Source organism: Lithobates pipiens, unplaced genomic scaffold (assembly GCF_037356315.1).
Source record: "Lithobates pipiens isolate NorthernLeopardFrog02 unplaced genomic scaffold, aLitPip1_a1.2 Scaffold_166, whole genome shotgun sequence".
In the NCBI taxonomy this organism is placed as follows: Eukaryota; Metazoa; Chordata; class Amphibia; order Anura; family Ranidae; genus Lithobates; species Lithobates pipiens.
Window position 1 is genome coordinate 2,093,010 of NW_027507752.1, and position 16,435 is coordinate 2,109,444.

The 16,435-nt window shown below is 43.9% G+C and overlaps 1 protein-coding gene across 1 annotated transcript in view; it reads right to left on the reverse strand.

The window, feature by feature from the left end:
* Positions 1–16,435, reverse strand: part of LOC143986493 (uncharacterized) — a 195,210-nt gene that overhangs the window by 42,797 nt on the left and 135,978 nt on the right. The window contains exons 33-36 of the mRNA XM_077484835.1: positions 16,354–16,407; positions 12,308–12,361; positions 4,861–4,914; positions 3,653–3,706 (exon numbers count right to left, since the gene is read on the reverse strand). Of these exons, the coding sequence (XP_077340961.1) occupies positions 3,653–3,706; positions 4,861–4,914; positions 12,308–12,361; positions 16,354–16,407 (216 nt within the window). The remainder of the gene's footprint in view (positions 1–3,652; positions 3,707–4,860; positions 4,915–12,307; positions 12,362–16,353; positions 16,408–16,435) is intronic.

Consider the following 16,435-nt stretch of genomic DNA (forward strand, 5'->3'; position numbering starts at 1 on the left):
ATGCACAAACAGTCCGTTGAAAGCTTGCGCGATGACGTGTACAGCACGTACGACGGGACTAGAAATAGGAAGTCCAATACACAGCAATGCAACCTTCCGCCGTGTAAATCCTTTCTGAGCATGCGCCATTCTTAGTCCGTCGAACTAGCCTACTCACGAGCGGACTGTCCGCTGAAACCAAAGTATGACGGACAATATTACGGAAATTCCAAAATACTTAGTACGCCAGACTGCACGCTGAAAAAGTCCGCTGAAGCCCACACACGAGCGGACTGTCCGCTGAAATGTGTTTCGGCGGACTAAGTAGGCCATACAATCCGCCCGTGTGTACGCGGCTTAAGGAATAACTCACTTAAATCTGTCCAAACAAGAGTCTACCTCCCGGGTATGATAAAGTTTGAAACACAAAATCATAAATTATAATATAATAAATAACTATAAATAATTTGAACAAATAATATAATAATAATAATGATAATAATAAAATGTATTCAATAATGTAATCAAATCAAAAACACTGAAATTTGCTCAGGTGCTGAATTGTCGCTGTCGTCACTTTCAGTGTTTGAAGGCTAATATCCCCACAAATCACTATCGCTCAATTATGCGAGTGATTCTAATTTATTATCGCTGTTTTCTAGCTGGTCTAAAACCATTTTTGATGTAAAGGGACACTTTTTGGTTGCTATGGACAATCTCCAGTTTCCAGGCAGAAAGAACAGTATATATAATATAAAACTGCATGCAGGGCACTAGACAAAGCACTAGTGACAAAAGGTATGTGAAATAATTTGATACAGTAATGTAATGTGCAGGGGCAGACTGACCATTGGGGCACTCAGGCACTGCCCGAGGACCCCATGCCACTAGGGAGCCCCATCAGGGTTGCCAGCCTGAATAAGACCAGGGACAGTACGTGTCTGTTAGTGTATACTGTATGTGTGCGTGTGTGTGTATACTGTGTGGCCCCATAATCTCCTATTGCCCGGGGGCCCATAATCTTCTATTGCCCGTGGGCCCCATGAGTGGTCAGTCCTCCCCTGGTAATGTGTACTGTAATGTATTTTTCACTTTTTGAATTTGGCGCCGGGCTCTATCCCTGTGCATCGCGATGCTTGCAGGAAATGGAACTCGGCATTGTGATAGATCGAGCGGAGACACAGCTCACACACACAGCCGGGAGACATTGCAGGATCCTGGGGACAAGATATACGCAAGCTGTACATGTATCCTGCGATGCAATCCCGAGTGTGGCTCAGGGTTACCCCTTTTGGTAATGAAAATTCACCCCGAGCCACACTCGGGAATACCGCTAGGGAGGTTAAGGCAGCCTCCTATTCATTTTGAGTCAGCTGCCAACGTACCACAATGCTCTGAAATTCACACATGCACTATTTTTTTTTAATGCAGGCCCCACAATACACAGATGATTCATATGGTACACTACAAAGCAAGTGTGGACAATACTTCTGAGCTGGAAATCGCCCACACCGCCGATGGTCAAAGCATGAATTCAGCATATGGGCAACACTCTCATCATGGAGAAATATATATGCCAGCATAGAGGGAATCCGGGGAAATTTGACAGGCTGTGGGATGCGCAGAATAAGCCCTAGAGAACTGGTACAGATGAGACTGCTTAGAGGTTTGTAAAAGATGCACTTAGGTGGGCTACAGATTAGTCACCAGGGCGAGGTGGAGATGCTAGGACTACCGAGACACTACCAAAAGAACGAAGGGCTATGTTAAGGGGAAAAAAGGAGGGGAACAAAATTGTATTCTCTTACGTTTGTATGTATACCGCATTGTGGCTTATGTTTGGGTAACTGATAAAGCGATGAGGATGCAGAATATCACGACATGTATATATGATGCTGTATTGTGTTTCAAGAGCAATAAAAGCCTTTTTGATTTAAAGAAAACAAAGCAAGTGTGATGTACTTTTCAGCCTGGGTGCACTGCCTTCAAAAGGAATGGTAGCACAACACACGGTACTGTGTGTCACCACAACGCATTAGTGTGAATGGGCCTTTAAAATATAAAACAAACCCATCTGGATGGTAAGCTCCAGGAATGCATCATCTTTTGCTGGTAATGCTGATTTTTTTTTTTTTTTATGCTAGTAAAGCACAGGTTTAGGGATGAGAGAAAATAAAAAGTTTTGTTTACTTAAAAATTGTAATAAAATTTCAGCACGGTGAATCGGCTGACATTTGGTCAGTGTGTACATCAGTCTGTGCAACAGAAGCTGGTCTAGCCACTGGCTTTTGTTAAAAGAACATGCTGGAAATCCAGCATCTGATGAGCACTTGAAGCCAATGGCTGAGAGCCCAGATCAGTGTATTCTGTTAGGCCGCGTACACACGGGCGGACTGTTCGCCCAACTTTGTCCGCTGAACAGTGTTTCAGCGGACAGTCCGCTCGTGTGTGGGCTTCAGCGGACAGTTTCAGCGGACAGTCTGACGAACAAAGTTTTTCGGAATTCCCGTAAGACAGTCCGCTGAAACTTGGTTTGAGCGGACAGTCCACTCGTGTGTAGGCTTGTTCGACAAACTAAGTGTCGCGCATGCTCAGAAAGGATTTACACGGCGAAGGTTGCATTGCAGTGTATCGGACGTCGTATTTTTCGTCCCGTCGTACGTGCCGTTCACGTCATCGCGCACGGTTTCAGCGGACTGTTCGTTCATCGTGTGTGGTCAAGTCCGCTCATGCAAATTTTGAGCGGACTGTTTGTCGGATTGTTTGACAAACTAAGTTGGGCGAACAGTCCGCCCGTGTGTACGCGGCCTTAGAGGGAAGAGTCCCTCTGTCAGTAGCACAGTAGGGGGGATCACCGCATCAAGATGGCTTGTGTTGGTACGTCGATCTGTCAGCTTTTCTTTTTTCAGTTAAACCAGCCGGGGTTCTATATCTCTATTTCATATATGTGTGATTTATACCTCCTAAAATTATTCCTATTTGTCTTATGGAGAATTTAAGAGGATGACCTGAAATGCACAAAGGTAGATAGGGACACCCAAAACCCTAGGTGGACAGGAACAGCCGTGGATTATTGCAATGAGCACTCATGTTTGAAGTATCTAAGCCCTTGTACACAAATGTCTGATCGGACTGCGTTGTCGGATAATCCGACCGTATGTGGGCTCCATCGGACTGTTTCCGTCTGAATATCCGACGGACAAAGTTTTAGAGCTGGGCTATAAAATTTTCCGACAACATGATCCGATCGGACTTTGTCCGATTGTGTGTAGAGAATTCCAATTGGACAAAGGGCCACGCATGCTCAGATCAAATTCCTAGAACAAAGCTATTGGCTACTAGCCTGAACGTAGTCCCGCCGTAACGAACGAACATCATCACGTTACGTACGATCGGATTTTCCGACAACTTTGTCCGACCGTGTGTATGCAACACAAGTTTGCCAAAAATCCATCGGGCAAAATCCGACGGATTTTGTTGTCGGAATGTCCGACCCGTGTGTACAAGGGCTAAGACATATATAATTGGCCTTCTTTGCCTATCAGGCTCCACCTATAACTAATATATCACTTTATCGATGACCATAACCTTTTCATGACATGTTGCTATTTAACTTTATTATTTATTATTTCTGATCCGTGTTTTGCATTGTAATCACAGGGTATTCATATACCTTTAGGCCAGCTTTGCCTGGTGGTCCTGGAATTCCGGGTGGTCCAATCTCTCCCTGTTATAGTAATAAGAAAGTCAGATGCAGGAAGATTTTCATACTTTTGCAGTAATATATATGTTTTGGAACAGAGCATGTGGTCAACATCGTGCAGTACAGATATAATATGAACATTGTAGACATGCAGACCCTTCAATCGTATCACTTTAACTGGTATAGTACCGGTCTTGCACATCAAATACTGGAGCGAGTACCAGGGGTGGACTGACAACTCATGGGGCCCCCGTGCAATAGGAGATTATGGTGCCCCCAGGAAATCCGAGATTATGGGGCCACACGGTATACACACACACAGTATACACATAAATGTACACACAGTATACACAGACATGTTTCTATTGGCTGAGAAGGTACTGGAGAGGTGGGGCAGCTATAATCTCAGGATTTTTAGACCAAAAGGATGTCGGTAAGGGACATTTCAGAGACAGATGTAAAAAAAAAACACAGTTTTACTGAGGCTGGCAACCCTGATGGGGCCCCCTTGTGGCTTGGGGCCCTCGGGCAGTGCCCGAGTGGCCCAATGGTCAGTCCGCCCCTGGCGAGTACTAGTCTATATCAAGTTTTACTAGTTGTACCTGGACTGACAGACGAACTATAGAATTCAATGGCAGAGTGGCTCCCCCTATATGCATGGTTTCTGCTCAAAAAATATAACCCCTTATTAACCTCTAGTAAGTTCTAACTTTTGATGCTTGGAATTGTACCTGGTAGGGTCACGTTTGAAGCTTTAGAACCCTTGAAAGAGCCCTAAAGTCAAAGGGTGATGGCTTTTGGTTAATTTTATTGTACATGTTTTGTGAGGCTATATGTTTTTAAACTGTTTTATATCACTGGTGCAATTATAAATAATAAACCTTTATTTTGCAAAAATGGTCCTGTCTTTTAAAAGGAGGGTGAAGCTATATCTCTATTTTGTGACCCATTCTGCTATCTGTGCAAAGTGATCTCTCTATTTGGATCTACAGTATATGAAATCAGCTCTAAATTGGTTTGCAGAAAAGCTACCGAACCTACTGGGTGCTTGTCACCGTCTGGCTATAAGTGGTAAATAGAAAGTAGAAATATGCAATATTTTTTAGTTCTGAACACAAAAACACAGAGAAAATATATTTTTGATTCTGGATCAGAAGAGGAGATCTTCCATACTGTACCTTCTCCCCAGGATGTCCGGTCCGGCCTCTTTGACCTGATGGACCTGGCAACCCCTTAGGAATAAGAGATATTAAAGTTTTATATTCTTATCCCAAAGTCAAAACTTCACTCAGCTTCCACAACAATCATCTATCATTTTAATATATTTGGAGTACAGTTTTGCATGATACCGAAAGAAGCCGTTTTATATCAGAGAGAGACTATTACTAAACACCAAAAGTACAACTGAAAATAATGTATGATTTACGCAGCCTAACTCCAGTTCATTTTTTTGTTTCGTTTTGGATAAATTTGGGAAAGAGTTACAAATTCTGTCATGTTATGAATTCTGTCAATGACACCATTGCAGACACTGACCCTCAAGAACTTAATCCTATAGAAAATTTATGGAGGGAGCTGAAACTTCGAGTTGCTAAGAGACAGCCAAGCAACCTTAAGGATTTAGAGAAAACCTGTAGAAGAAGAGCGGACCAAAATCCCTCCTGAGACGTGTGCAAACCTGGTAATCAACTACAAGAAAAGTCTCACCCCTGTGCTTTCCAACAAGGGTTTCGCCACCAAGTCATGTTTTGCTTGGGGATCAAATACTTATTTTATTCACTGAACTGCAACTTAAAAGTGGTTGTAAACCCTCCCCCACAACTTTGTCCCATGTAAATCAGCATAAAAACCCCTAATGAACACTGCTTGTAGATATCTCCTTACTTGCTTAGTATTGTTGTAATCCTTGTTGTTCTGTAGAATGAAGTCACTGAGCATGCCCAGATCTCCCCTGATTTAAAGCACACTCTCTATGTCTTATCTATCTGTTATCAGGACTTCCTACGGCACAACACTGAACTCTGCTAATCACTCAGAGCTTCCTCCTACACACCATGTGACCTCACATACAGTCTAAACTTGGCCATTACTGCAGTCTTATCAGCTGAAGCTGATAAGTCTGACAAAGGGAAACATTAGACATCGGCACAAGTAAATACTATGAAATAAACAAGTAATCTATGAAAAGGGAAGCAGGGTTGCCATAGAAACGTTGGATTGAGAAGGAGGCTTAGTTAACAGTACAGGAAGTGCTCAATGTAAGGGCGGAAATACCCTCCACTGTGGACTCAGAAAACAATACTTAAGATGGCGCTGCCTAACCCCTGGAAACAAGTTTTTTTAAGTTTCTTTAAACAGTAAGTAATATGCGATTTGGGCTGATTACAGTGGCTATAGTCTGATAATTACTTATTATAATGGACTAAATGAAAAGAAGCATCAGAGTGGGAGAGTTTACTTTACTCTTTAATTTATAGCATTTGTTTTATGTGTTTTTTTTCTGGATTTCTGGATTTTTGGTTGATATTCTCTCTCTTTTAAAATACACCTATGATAAAAAATTATAGAACCTTAGTGGGCAAACTTACAAAATCCGCAGGGGATGAAATAATTATTTTTCATATATATATATATATATATATATATATATATATATTGTGGCAGCACGCAGGTAAAATCACCTGGTTGTATTCAGGATGGTAAATATGTGTGTCCTAGATTCAGGCTTTATGCAGACCTTTACAATTAGAGGGGAAGAGTTAATGAGCCCAGCTGAAGTATGTGGGCTCATTAAGGCCTCTACAAAAAACCCCAGCATGCATAGGGAGATGCTCCATCCTGGAACCAGTGTTTGTGTTGTATAGACTGGGGAGTGTGACACCTGTTCTGTGCGGTGAGTTAACGCCTGTGTGGCAAACCTCTATGACAGGGACTGAGGCAGCACAAGGCTGCTCTCAGTTGTTAGACAGGGGATCTAAGTGTGTAGTTAGAGGTCAAGCTGACCAGGATTTATTTTCATGTTTTATTTTGTTTTGCTGTTGTATGTATCACTGCATGTAGCAGAAATAAACCGCATCTTTTGTTTTTTTGCACCTACAACGCTGTCTGCTGTGCCTGCTTTTGTGTTGTGAACCCATCCAGGGGGTCACACACACCCGCTGCCGAGCGAACCCCTCACAATATATATATATATATATATACACACACACACACATACTGTATACAGCGGGTAAAATAAGTATTGAACACATCACCCTTTTCTAGGTAAATAGATTTTTAAAGGTGCTATTGACATGTAATTTTCACCACATGTCGGTAACAACCCATGCAATCCATACATACAAAGGAACCAAAACACATAAGTTCAGAATTGAAGTTATATATAATAAAATGGAATGGAAAACTTTAAATGAGCTTCAATAAGCTTTTTCTTCAGCAATGGAGTCTTGCGTGGTGTATATACAGGTCATGGCGGTTGAGTTTACTACTGATTGTTCTCTTTGAAACAAATGTACCTGCTAATTCCAGGTATTTCTGATGCTCTCCACAAGTGGTCTTTGGCTCTTGGACAACTCTTCTGATAATTCTTTTCACTCCTCTGTCAGAAATTTTGCAAAGAGCACCTGGTTGTAGCCAGTTTATGGTGAAATTATGTTCTTTCCACTTCTTGATTATGGCCCCCAACAGTGCTCACTGGAACATTTAGAATTTTAGAAATCCTTCTGTAACCAATTCCACCTGTATATTTTGCAACAATAAGGTTGGAAGGTCTTGAAAGCTCTTTGCTTTTACCCATCATGAGATGTTTCTTGTGTGACACCTTGGTAATGAGACACCTTTTTATAGGCCATCAGTTGAGACTGAACCAAGTGATATTAATTTGCACTGAGAAGGGGCAGGATTGCTTTCTAATTACTCATAGATTTCAGCTGGTGTCTTGGCTTTCCATGCCTTTTTGGAATTCCCTTTCTTCATGTGTACTTTTTCCCCGTGTCATTCCATTGTATTACACATAACTTAATTTCTGAACTTATTTGTTTTGGTTTAGTTGTATGTATGGATTGCATGGGTTGTTACTGACATGTGGTGAAAATGTCATGTCAATAGCACCTTCAGAAATATATTTACCTAGAAAAATGGCGACATGTTCAATACTTATTTTACCCGCTGTATATAATGTATATATAATATTTGCACCTTCGAGGTATTTTTGAGCACTACGTTGTATATTGAACGTGAGGATTAATTGTAGCAGCTGCAATTTGTTTCTTATAAAAAGTTTATTTTTGTAGAATAGACTAAGAACACAGAGGGGGTTATTTACGAAAGGCAAATACACGTTGAACTGCACTGAAAATGCACTTGGAAGTGCAGTCGCTCTAAATCTAAGGGGTAGATCTGAAATGAGTGGAAGCTCTGCTGATTTTATCATCCAATCATGTGCAAGCTAAAATGCTGTTTTTCATTTTCCTTGCATGTCCCCCTCGGATCTACAGAGACTTTACTTCCAAGTGCACTTGCAGTGCAAAGTAAATTATCCTTTAGTAAATAACCCCCCCGAATTTTTATTTATTTATAACATTTTGGATGGAATTGAGCTTTAAAGCACAAATATGTTAAAAATAGGAAGTGCAGCTCAATAAAAAACAGTCCAATATTCTGGTGAACAACAAGTCCCAGAGAGATGAAAAAGATGACTCCACCAGTGTAGATCAATAATATCAACTGTATGGTGACAGACCCTCCACCTTCAATCTAAGTCGGGGTGCCCAATCAGTGGCCCGCGGAGTCCTCTGATGTGGCCCGCGACCTCCTGCTCTGGGATGGCTGGTTGGCAAGCCCAGATCGTGGGTTCCCAACCCAGAATCCCAGAGCAGCAGTGTTGTGAATGAAGCCAATGGTAGAGGAAGCCAGTGGTTGGGTAGCAGAGCCACATAAGATGATTCTTCCTGTATAGCGCCACCTCCTGTCACAGGCGGAGTGATACCAAATGCACTCTGCCTGGAACAGCAACAGTTGACGATACCCAAATTGAAGACTGTTATTAAAGGTATGTTTAATTCTATAATCACAGTGTATATATTGGCATATCTGTTCGGCAGTGGTTACCGGGCTGCTTTCAAACTGCACTGAGCCATAGACTTCTGTTATTACCTATGGGTTTGGTGCACTTTCAGAAAGTGCACAACACCTGCAGGATATAATAGAATTCTATGGCAAAGTGCAACTAACCCACAGGAAAGCCAGAGGTGCACTGCTTTGTGTAGACCACAGCACATCAGTGTGAAAGCAGCCTTAGGCCCCTTTCACATGATCGGTCCAACCCAATCAGACCTTCTATTCACCTCTAAGGCGCGGCAAATGTAAACAGACTAGTGTCCGTTTACACCTGCGTACACCTTCAATCCGATCCGCTAAAAGAAAAAAAACAGAAGGGGATCTGTCCCCTTCCATCTGGGCGGATCGGAGGGCCCATAGAGTAGAGTGGGCTCTGTCCGCTCTGCATATGCAGAGTGTACACGGACCTGTTATCCGCCCACTCCACTCAATGTGGCCCGCGACTGGTTACCAAGTCGCTTAAGTGGCCCTTACTCTTCAAAAGGTTGGGCACCCCTGATCAAAGTGCTACGCTCACCTCAGAGCAAGGACCACTGCGCTAACAGGTGGTCATGCACGCAGGTCCCACACAATAGGTAGGCAGCAAAACAGGCCAGTGAATCCTCTCCTCCAGATCGATGTTACCAAAAGGAGCACCAAACCATATACAGATAAATGAAGATCTGCCAGAAACCATGAACCAGACTGAAGTAGAAAAGATGTAGCTGGATAGCCGCACTCCGAATTATTCAACTTTATTTCAAAAATGTAATTAAAATCATAGCATCTAGGCTGGTAAACGGACTAACTGCACAGCCGCTGACATGTTTCACACCGAACACGGTGCTTAGTCATAGCTAATGAGCAGAATATACATACAGAGCTATATACACACACAAAAGCAATTAGACAAATGAATAAAATACGTGTATGACAAGATAGCAATTAACCGGTTCCCGACCGGCGCACGCCGATGTACGTCAGCAGAATGGCACGGGCAGGCATATTGGAATACAGGTACGTTCAATCTTCAATGCCACCCTGCCATCGCAAGCACGCCGGCGGCGGCACGCTCACGTGCCGGTCGGGACCCCCGTGAGTCCGGTCGTGGGTCCCGTGGACTCGATCACCACGGGCATACCCACGATCGTCTCACGGGACGGCTGAATGGAGAAATGCCGTTGTAAATAGCATTTCTCCATTCTGCCTAGCAACAAGTGATGCTGATCTCTGCTCGATGTGATTGGAGCAGAGATCAGTGTTCACTAAATGAAAGCCCAACCCCCCACAGTTAGTAACACGCCCCTAGGAACACTTAACCCCTACACTGCCACCCACTGGTTAACCCCTTCACTGCTAGTGTCATTTACACAGGAATCACTGCATTTATATAGCAGTGATTGCTGTATAACTGACAATGGTCCCAAAAATTTGTCAAAAATGTCCGATGTGTCCGCCATAATGTCGCAGTCACAATAAAAATCGCTGATCGCCGCCATTACTAGTAAAAAAAAAAATAATAATAAAAAATTATTAATAAAAATGCCATAAAACTATCCCCTATTTTGTAAACGCTATAACTTTTGCGCAAACCAATAAATAATGGCTTATTGCATTTTTTTTTTACCAAAAATATGTAGAAGAATACGTATCGGCCTAAACTGAGTGAAAAAAATGTTTTTTTTTATATATTTTTGGGGGATATTTATTATAACAAAAAGTAAAAAATAATGCGTTTTTTTTCAAAATTGTCGCTCTATTTTTGTTTTTAGCGCAAAAGATAAAAACCGCAGAGGTGATCAAATACCACCAAAAGAAAGCTCTATTTGTGGGAAAAAAAGGACGTCAATTTTGTTTGGGAGCCACGTCGCACGACCGCGCAATTGTCAGTTAAAGCGACACAGTGCTGAATCGCAAAATGGTCCGGGGGCTGTAAGTGGTTAAAGAGGAAGTAAACCCTGATGGGTTTACTTCCTCTTTTTTTCCCTGCAAAGGTAAAGCATAATGGACTACTATGCATCGCATAGTAGCTCATTATGTGTCACTTACCTGACACAGGAGCCAGCGAAGTCGCCGCTGATCCCTGTAGTCCGCCGCGTCCATCTTGCTGGTGGCGTCTCGCAGCTCCGACCAATGACAGCGGCGCAACCGCGATGACGTCACTCCCGCGCATGCGCACGGGAGTCGCGCCTCGCAGCTCCGTTGCTGTCATACGGCGAAGCCGCGATGACGTCACTCCCGCGCATGCGCACGGGAGTCGACAAATTTGGCAAATCCATTCTTGGATTTGCCGCATTTAGTGCGCCTGCGCGCCGCTGTCTACGGCGCATGCGCCGTAGACAGCGGTGCCCATTTTCGGGCAAATATCTCCTAAACCATATAGGTTTAGGAGATATTGCTTGGACCTACAGGTAAGCCTTAATCTAGGCTTACCTATAGGTCCAAGTTGTTTGGAAGGGTTTACTTCCCTTTTAAGGAAACACCTGTGAACATCCAAAGTCTGAAGATTAACATTTAAATGGATGAAAGGAAAAAACCTCTTTCACCTAAAACACCAAAATCAAGCTGACACGTTGAAAGCATACATAATGGTAATTAATGAATGACATGATAAATCTTATCCTTAGGTGAAGAGGTTCTATTTCTAGGTCCATCAGAATTTTCGATGTAAAAAGTCCGATGGGGCATACACACGATCGGAATATATGATGAAAAGCTCCCGTCTGACTTTTTCTGTCGGACATTCCTCTCGTGCGTACACGGCATTAGTGTTCAGCTTGTATATGTGTGGTAGTTTTTTTTTGTGCTGATTGCATATTTTATTTTACATAAACAAATATGTGTAATGAGAACCTGTCACTCTGCGGTAGCCTCTTGCAGACTGTCACTGTCACTCTGCGGTAGCCTCTGATGGCTGAGATAGCCATCTTGCAGACTGAAAGCGGTATTAAACCCAAAAGCAAACATTGATTCTATTGCAGCTTACCGATTCTTAGATGTGATGGCTGCATACCTTTTCTTTTTTTTAGGCTATTTTTTCTTTCCTTTTCACCTGGTGATCTTGCCAGTAAGGCTATTGTTTTACAAGAGAATGAGCTGCACTTCAGATGTAGCTGTTACAGGAGTGAAACAAACCATTTACTACTGACAGGGGTGCTTACTTATTACTTTTTATTTATTTATGTAAAATCTTTATCCCGCAAGTTAAAAACTGTTTGCTGTACCTCCTTATGTTAGCTGGAGTTTGGCTTCCAAAGGTATTCCTTCATCCAGAGTGTAGGCACTCTAATACAGGAGGTATGTAAAAAAAGCCTAAATAAAGAAAACAAATGCAGATCCAATGATTGGTAAACTGCAATATTTTACATTTTTTGGTTTGGGGTTTAATACTTTTTGAATCACCAGACACTGGAACATCACCGAGGCATCGTTGTAACTAGTGCTTTCGCCAAGTCACTAATTAAAATAATCTGCATGATAATACTCTTATTAATGTTTAATTTTAAAAGATGCATGTAACATACTTACATACATGCCCACAGGCCCTTGCTGTCCTTCAGACCCTTGTTTTCCAGTAAAGCCCTGCAAGATGGACATGTAATCATACGTTTTGTGCAAAGCAACATCAACCAATTCAATCAAATGTCAGCAGAATTTTATTTGCATTATGTAGCTGGAACCTGGAATGGAGAAACTAAAAGGGATATAAGAGGAAAGAAGAGAAATAACAACTAACCTTTTCTGGAGAAAATGTTGTTTTTGCCTCATTCAGTGCTAGCTTTATGCCCATTTGATTATATAATCTTGAAGTGGGGGAAGCAGTTGGTCTGCGCTCTGGTTATAGCCCTTTATGCCCCTGTACACACGGACGGACATTCCGACAACCACATCTGTCGGATTTTGTCCAATGGATTTTGTCCGAAACTGGTGTTGCATACACACGGTCGGAACAAAGTTGTCGGAAAATCCGATCGTTCAGAGCGTGATGACGTTATTTCGTTACGGCGGGACTACGTTCAGGCATAGCTTTGGTCTAGGAAATTGATCTGAGCATGCGTGGCACTTTGTCCGATCGGAAATTCTCTACAAACGATCGGACAAAGGTCGATCGGATCATGTTGTCTAAAAATTTTATAGCCCAGCTTTAAAACTTTGTCAGTCGGATATTCCGACGGAAACAATCCGATGGAGCCCACACACGGTCGGATTATCCGACAACACGGTCCGATCGGACATTTTCAGTCGGAATGTCCGACCGTGTAAGCAAAGGGCTAAGAGCAAAACCCTGTGTACAGGCCTTCAATTATGTGACCATGCCCAGCACTGAAGGAGCCTAGAACCATTTTATTCAGGAAAGGAACATATTTTAGTCCTTCTTTATGTTTCCCATCAAGACTGTTAGCTTTAGATACGATTAAAAAGAGACAAATAAAAATGAGTCTGAATGTGGAGAAAAAAAAAACCTGACAGTGGTTTAATCATACCCTACTCTATACAAAACAAAACATAAAATGTTTTGGATTTGGATACATAATATACAGGTTCCATGCTTCAAGATGGAAGCATTCCATAATGAACTACCAATGTTCTGTTATGCCACGTACACACGTAGCCGACTATCCGGCGTACTAAGTCCACCGTACTATCCGCCATACTTTTGAAATGAAGGGACTCACCCACACACGCGGAGGAAAGTCCACTCATTTTGAGCGCGTCTCCAGGTAGGCGGGGCCCGCGAAGGAGACGTCGCTGGCCCCGCCACCTGGTATGGACTTAAAGGGGAACCCCAACCCCGAAAAAATCAGCTTGGGGGTCCCCCCCAGGTTCACATCAGACCCTTGTCCAAGCACGCTACCCGGCCGGCCAGGAAAGGGGGGACGAGCGAGCGCCCCCCCCCCTCCTGAGCCGTACCAGGCCGCGTGCCCTCAACATGGGGGGTGCCTTGGGGAAGGGGGGGCCGCGCGGCCCCCCCACCCCAAAGCACCTTGTCCCCATGTTGATGAGGACAAGGGACCAACGGCCAGGGTTGTCGGGGTCTGCGGGCGGGGGGGCTTATCGGAATCTTATCGGACAAGGGGCTTTGGGGTGGGGGGGCCGCGTGGCACCCCCCACGTTGAGGGCACGTGGCCTGGTACGGCTCAGGAGGGGGGGGCTCACTCGTCCCCCCCTTTCCTGGCCGGCCGGGTAGCGTGCTCGGACAAGGGTCTGATGTGAACCTGGGGGGGACCCCCACGCCGTTTTTTTCGGCGTTGGGGTTCCCCTTTAAATCCATACCAGGTGGCGGGGCCAGCGACGTCTCCTTCGTGGGCCCCGCCTACCTGGAGACGTGCTCAAAATGAGCGGACTTTTCTCTGGGCGGGAAAAGTCCGTTAATTTCGAAAGTACGGCGGACTTGCATATGCACGGCCGGATTGTCCGCCGAAATGCGAGTCCGGCGGGAAGATTGGAGTGCAAAACTTCTTTCTAAGTCCGCCGTACTTTCGGGTCAAAAAAGTACGCCGGAGGCTACACACGGGGGGGATTGTCCGGCGGACTTGAGTTTGTCGGACTTTTCCACCCGATTGTTTGATCGTGTGTACGCGGCACTACTGCTAATAGTAAGTTGCAAGCAATAAAAAATGTAGTCATAATACGCAAATGGGAATGGCTATTAACACACGTCTGTGTTTTGGTATTTTTTAAATGTAAAACTGTCAGGAAAAAAATATGTTCAACTTTTGATCTTGTAGGAAGATATGATGTTGATCTCCAGCCACATCCAAGTAGTCCTGTAGAGGTGAGACACCAGCATCTGGAGAACAGAGGTCCCTTATTAAACAACAATTAGAAACCTATTTTAGGCCACTGAGTTTTTGTATTCTGACAGAGGGGAGACTTCCCTGCCGTCAGAATACACTGATCAGCACTGCCGGCTATCCGGCAGTGCTGATCAAGCAGCAAAAATCCAATAGGGTGGTTGTACGAAAGTTGATGCTGTACCGGTTGAATTTTGATCCATGTATGACCGGCTTTAGCACAGGAGTTAATTTTATACAGCCAAGATAATTATCAAACCTAATGTACTGTAGTGAGACACAATTAATTATTTAGCTGCAGTGTGATGTCCAGTTTCTGAATGAGCCTTCTAAATACTGTTGCATATTAGCTTGTTTGTTTTAGGCCGGGTTCAGATATGTGAGGCTGCAGTTCCCATCATGGGGTCCGGTGCATTCATGTTCATTAGTTCAGGTGCAAATCAGGTTCCGAATTTGTGCCTGAATTCGCACCTGAACCGAACCCAAACACGCACAGGACCCTTTTTGGAATGTGGACCACGGCCGCCCCGGACCTGTGTGAACCGCCTCCATTGAGAGCCATTTACACTCGCATGTCATGCGAACTGCATGTGGGGATTCCCACATATGTGAACCCAGCCTTAGCCGATACTATGTGGGAGTTAATGCTGTTTCAACCTATGATATTTGCACAATCCTATCAGATTTTCATTTAAAGCAATATAAATGAGAGCTGGTACTTTTTGCCAGTAGCCTCAATATTGGACTCAGAAAGAGTTCAGTTTGACTCACAGATTGTAGGCACTAAATGCCGCCAGTTATGCGGCTCCTTGACTGAACAGAATTGATGGTGAAATTCCTTCCTCTACAGCAGGCATCACTAAATGGCGGACCGAGGTCTGGGTCGGAACTGAGCCACTGTCCAATCCAGACCCACGGTCACGCCATTTAGGAGCCGCTTATTTAATACTGGCCATCCGCCACTGCCATTTTCAAGGCAGCGTAAAGAGCGAGAGGCGGGATGGTAATGCAGGATGGGAGAGCGGGATGGAGCTGCATGAGTTGTCTCCTACCATACACAGGTGGCAAAGCAGGAGGCACAGTGCACTAAATGGAGGGTGAGAGCAGGAGTTGCATGAGATAACTTTCCAGATTAACTAGTTGGTAATTGGTTGCTGGGTCACCAGATAGTTAATATGAAAAGTTAACCCCAGCAGATCCTGCTCCCACCCTCTATCCAGTGTGGCTGTGCCTCCCGCTCTTCGATATGTGTAAGGTAGAAGAGCAACGGCAAGAGAACATGGCTGTGATGGTGGGGGGTTGTGCTCTGTGAAGGGAGGTATGTGTGCATGGGGGGAGCGATTTGAAGATGTGGGGCAGATGCGAAGGGAGCAGAGCACAAAAGCACATTATTGGGGGGGGAGCGAAAAAGGGAGTAGTGCTGTGGGAGGAGGAGGTTGATGTGAAGGGGGGCAAGTGCTATAGAGGGGTAGATGTAAAAGGGAGCAATGCTCCGGGGGTGATGTGAAGGGGGCAAGTGCTTAAAATCAATTAGTGATCAAGAATAAATACTCCGGTAGAGAAGGCAAAAAGTAGGGATTAGCTAAAAACATTAAAAAAATCTGTGTACGATCAAAAAGGCTCTAACTCACAAAGTAGAGGTATCTTGCCACTTGTCACAGCTATTTAAGTTGAGGTTTTCTGTTTGCAATTTACATGTGTGCAGTATTATAGCGGTACCTATTGTGCATATGTACACATTTCAAGCATCAAAGAAAGGAACGCTTTAGGCTCTCTTACACTTTCTCCCTGAGGTCCTGGCTCCCCGTCCAATCCTGGTCGACCTGCAGGACCCTAAAATAACATAGAATGGAAAAGATAT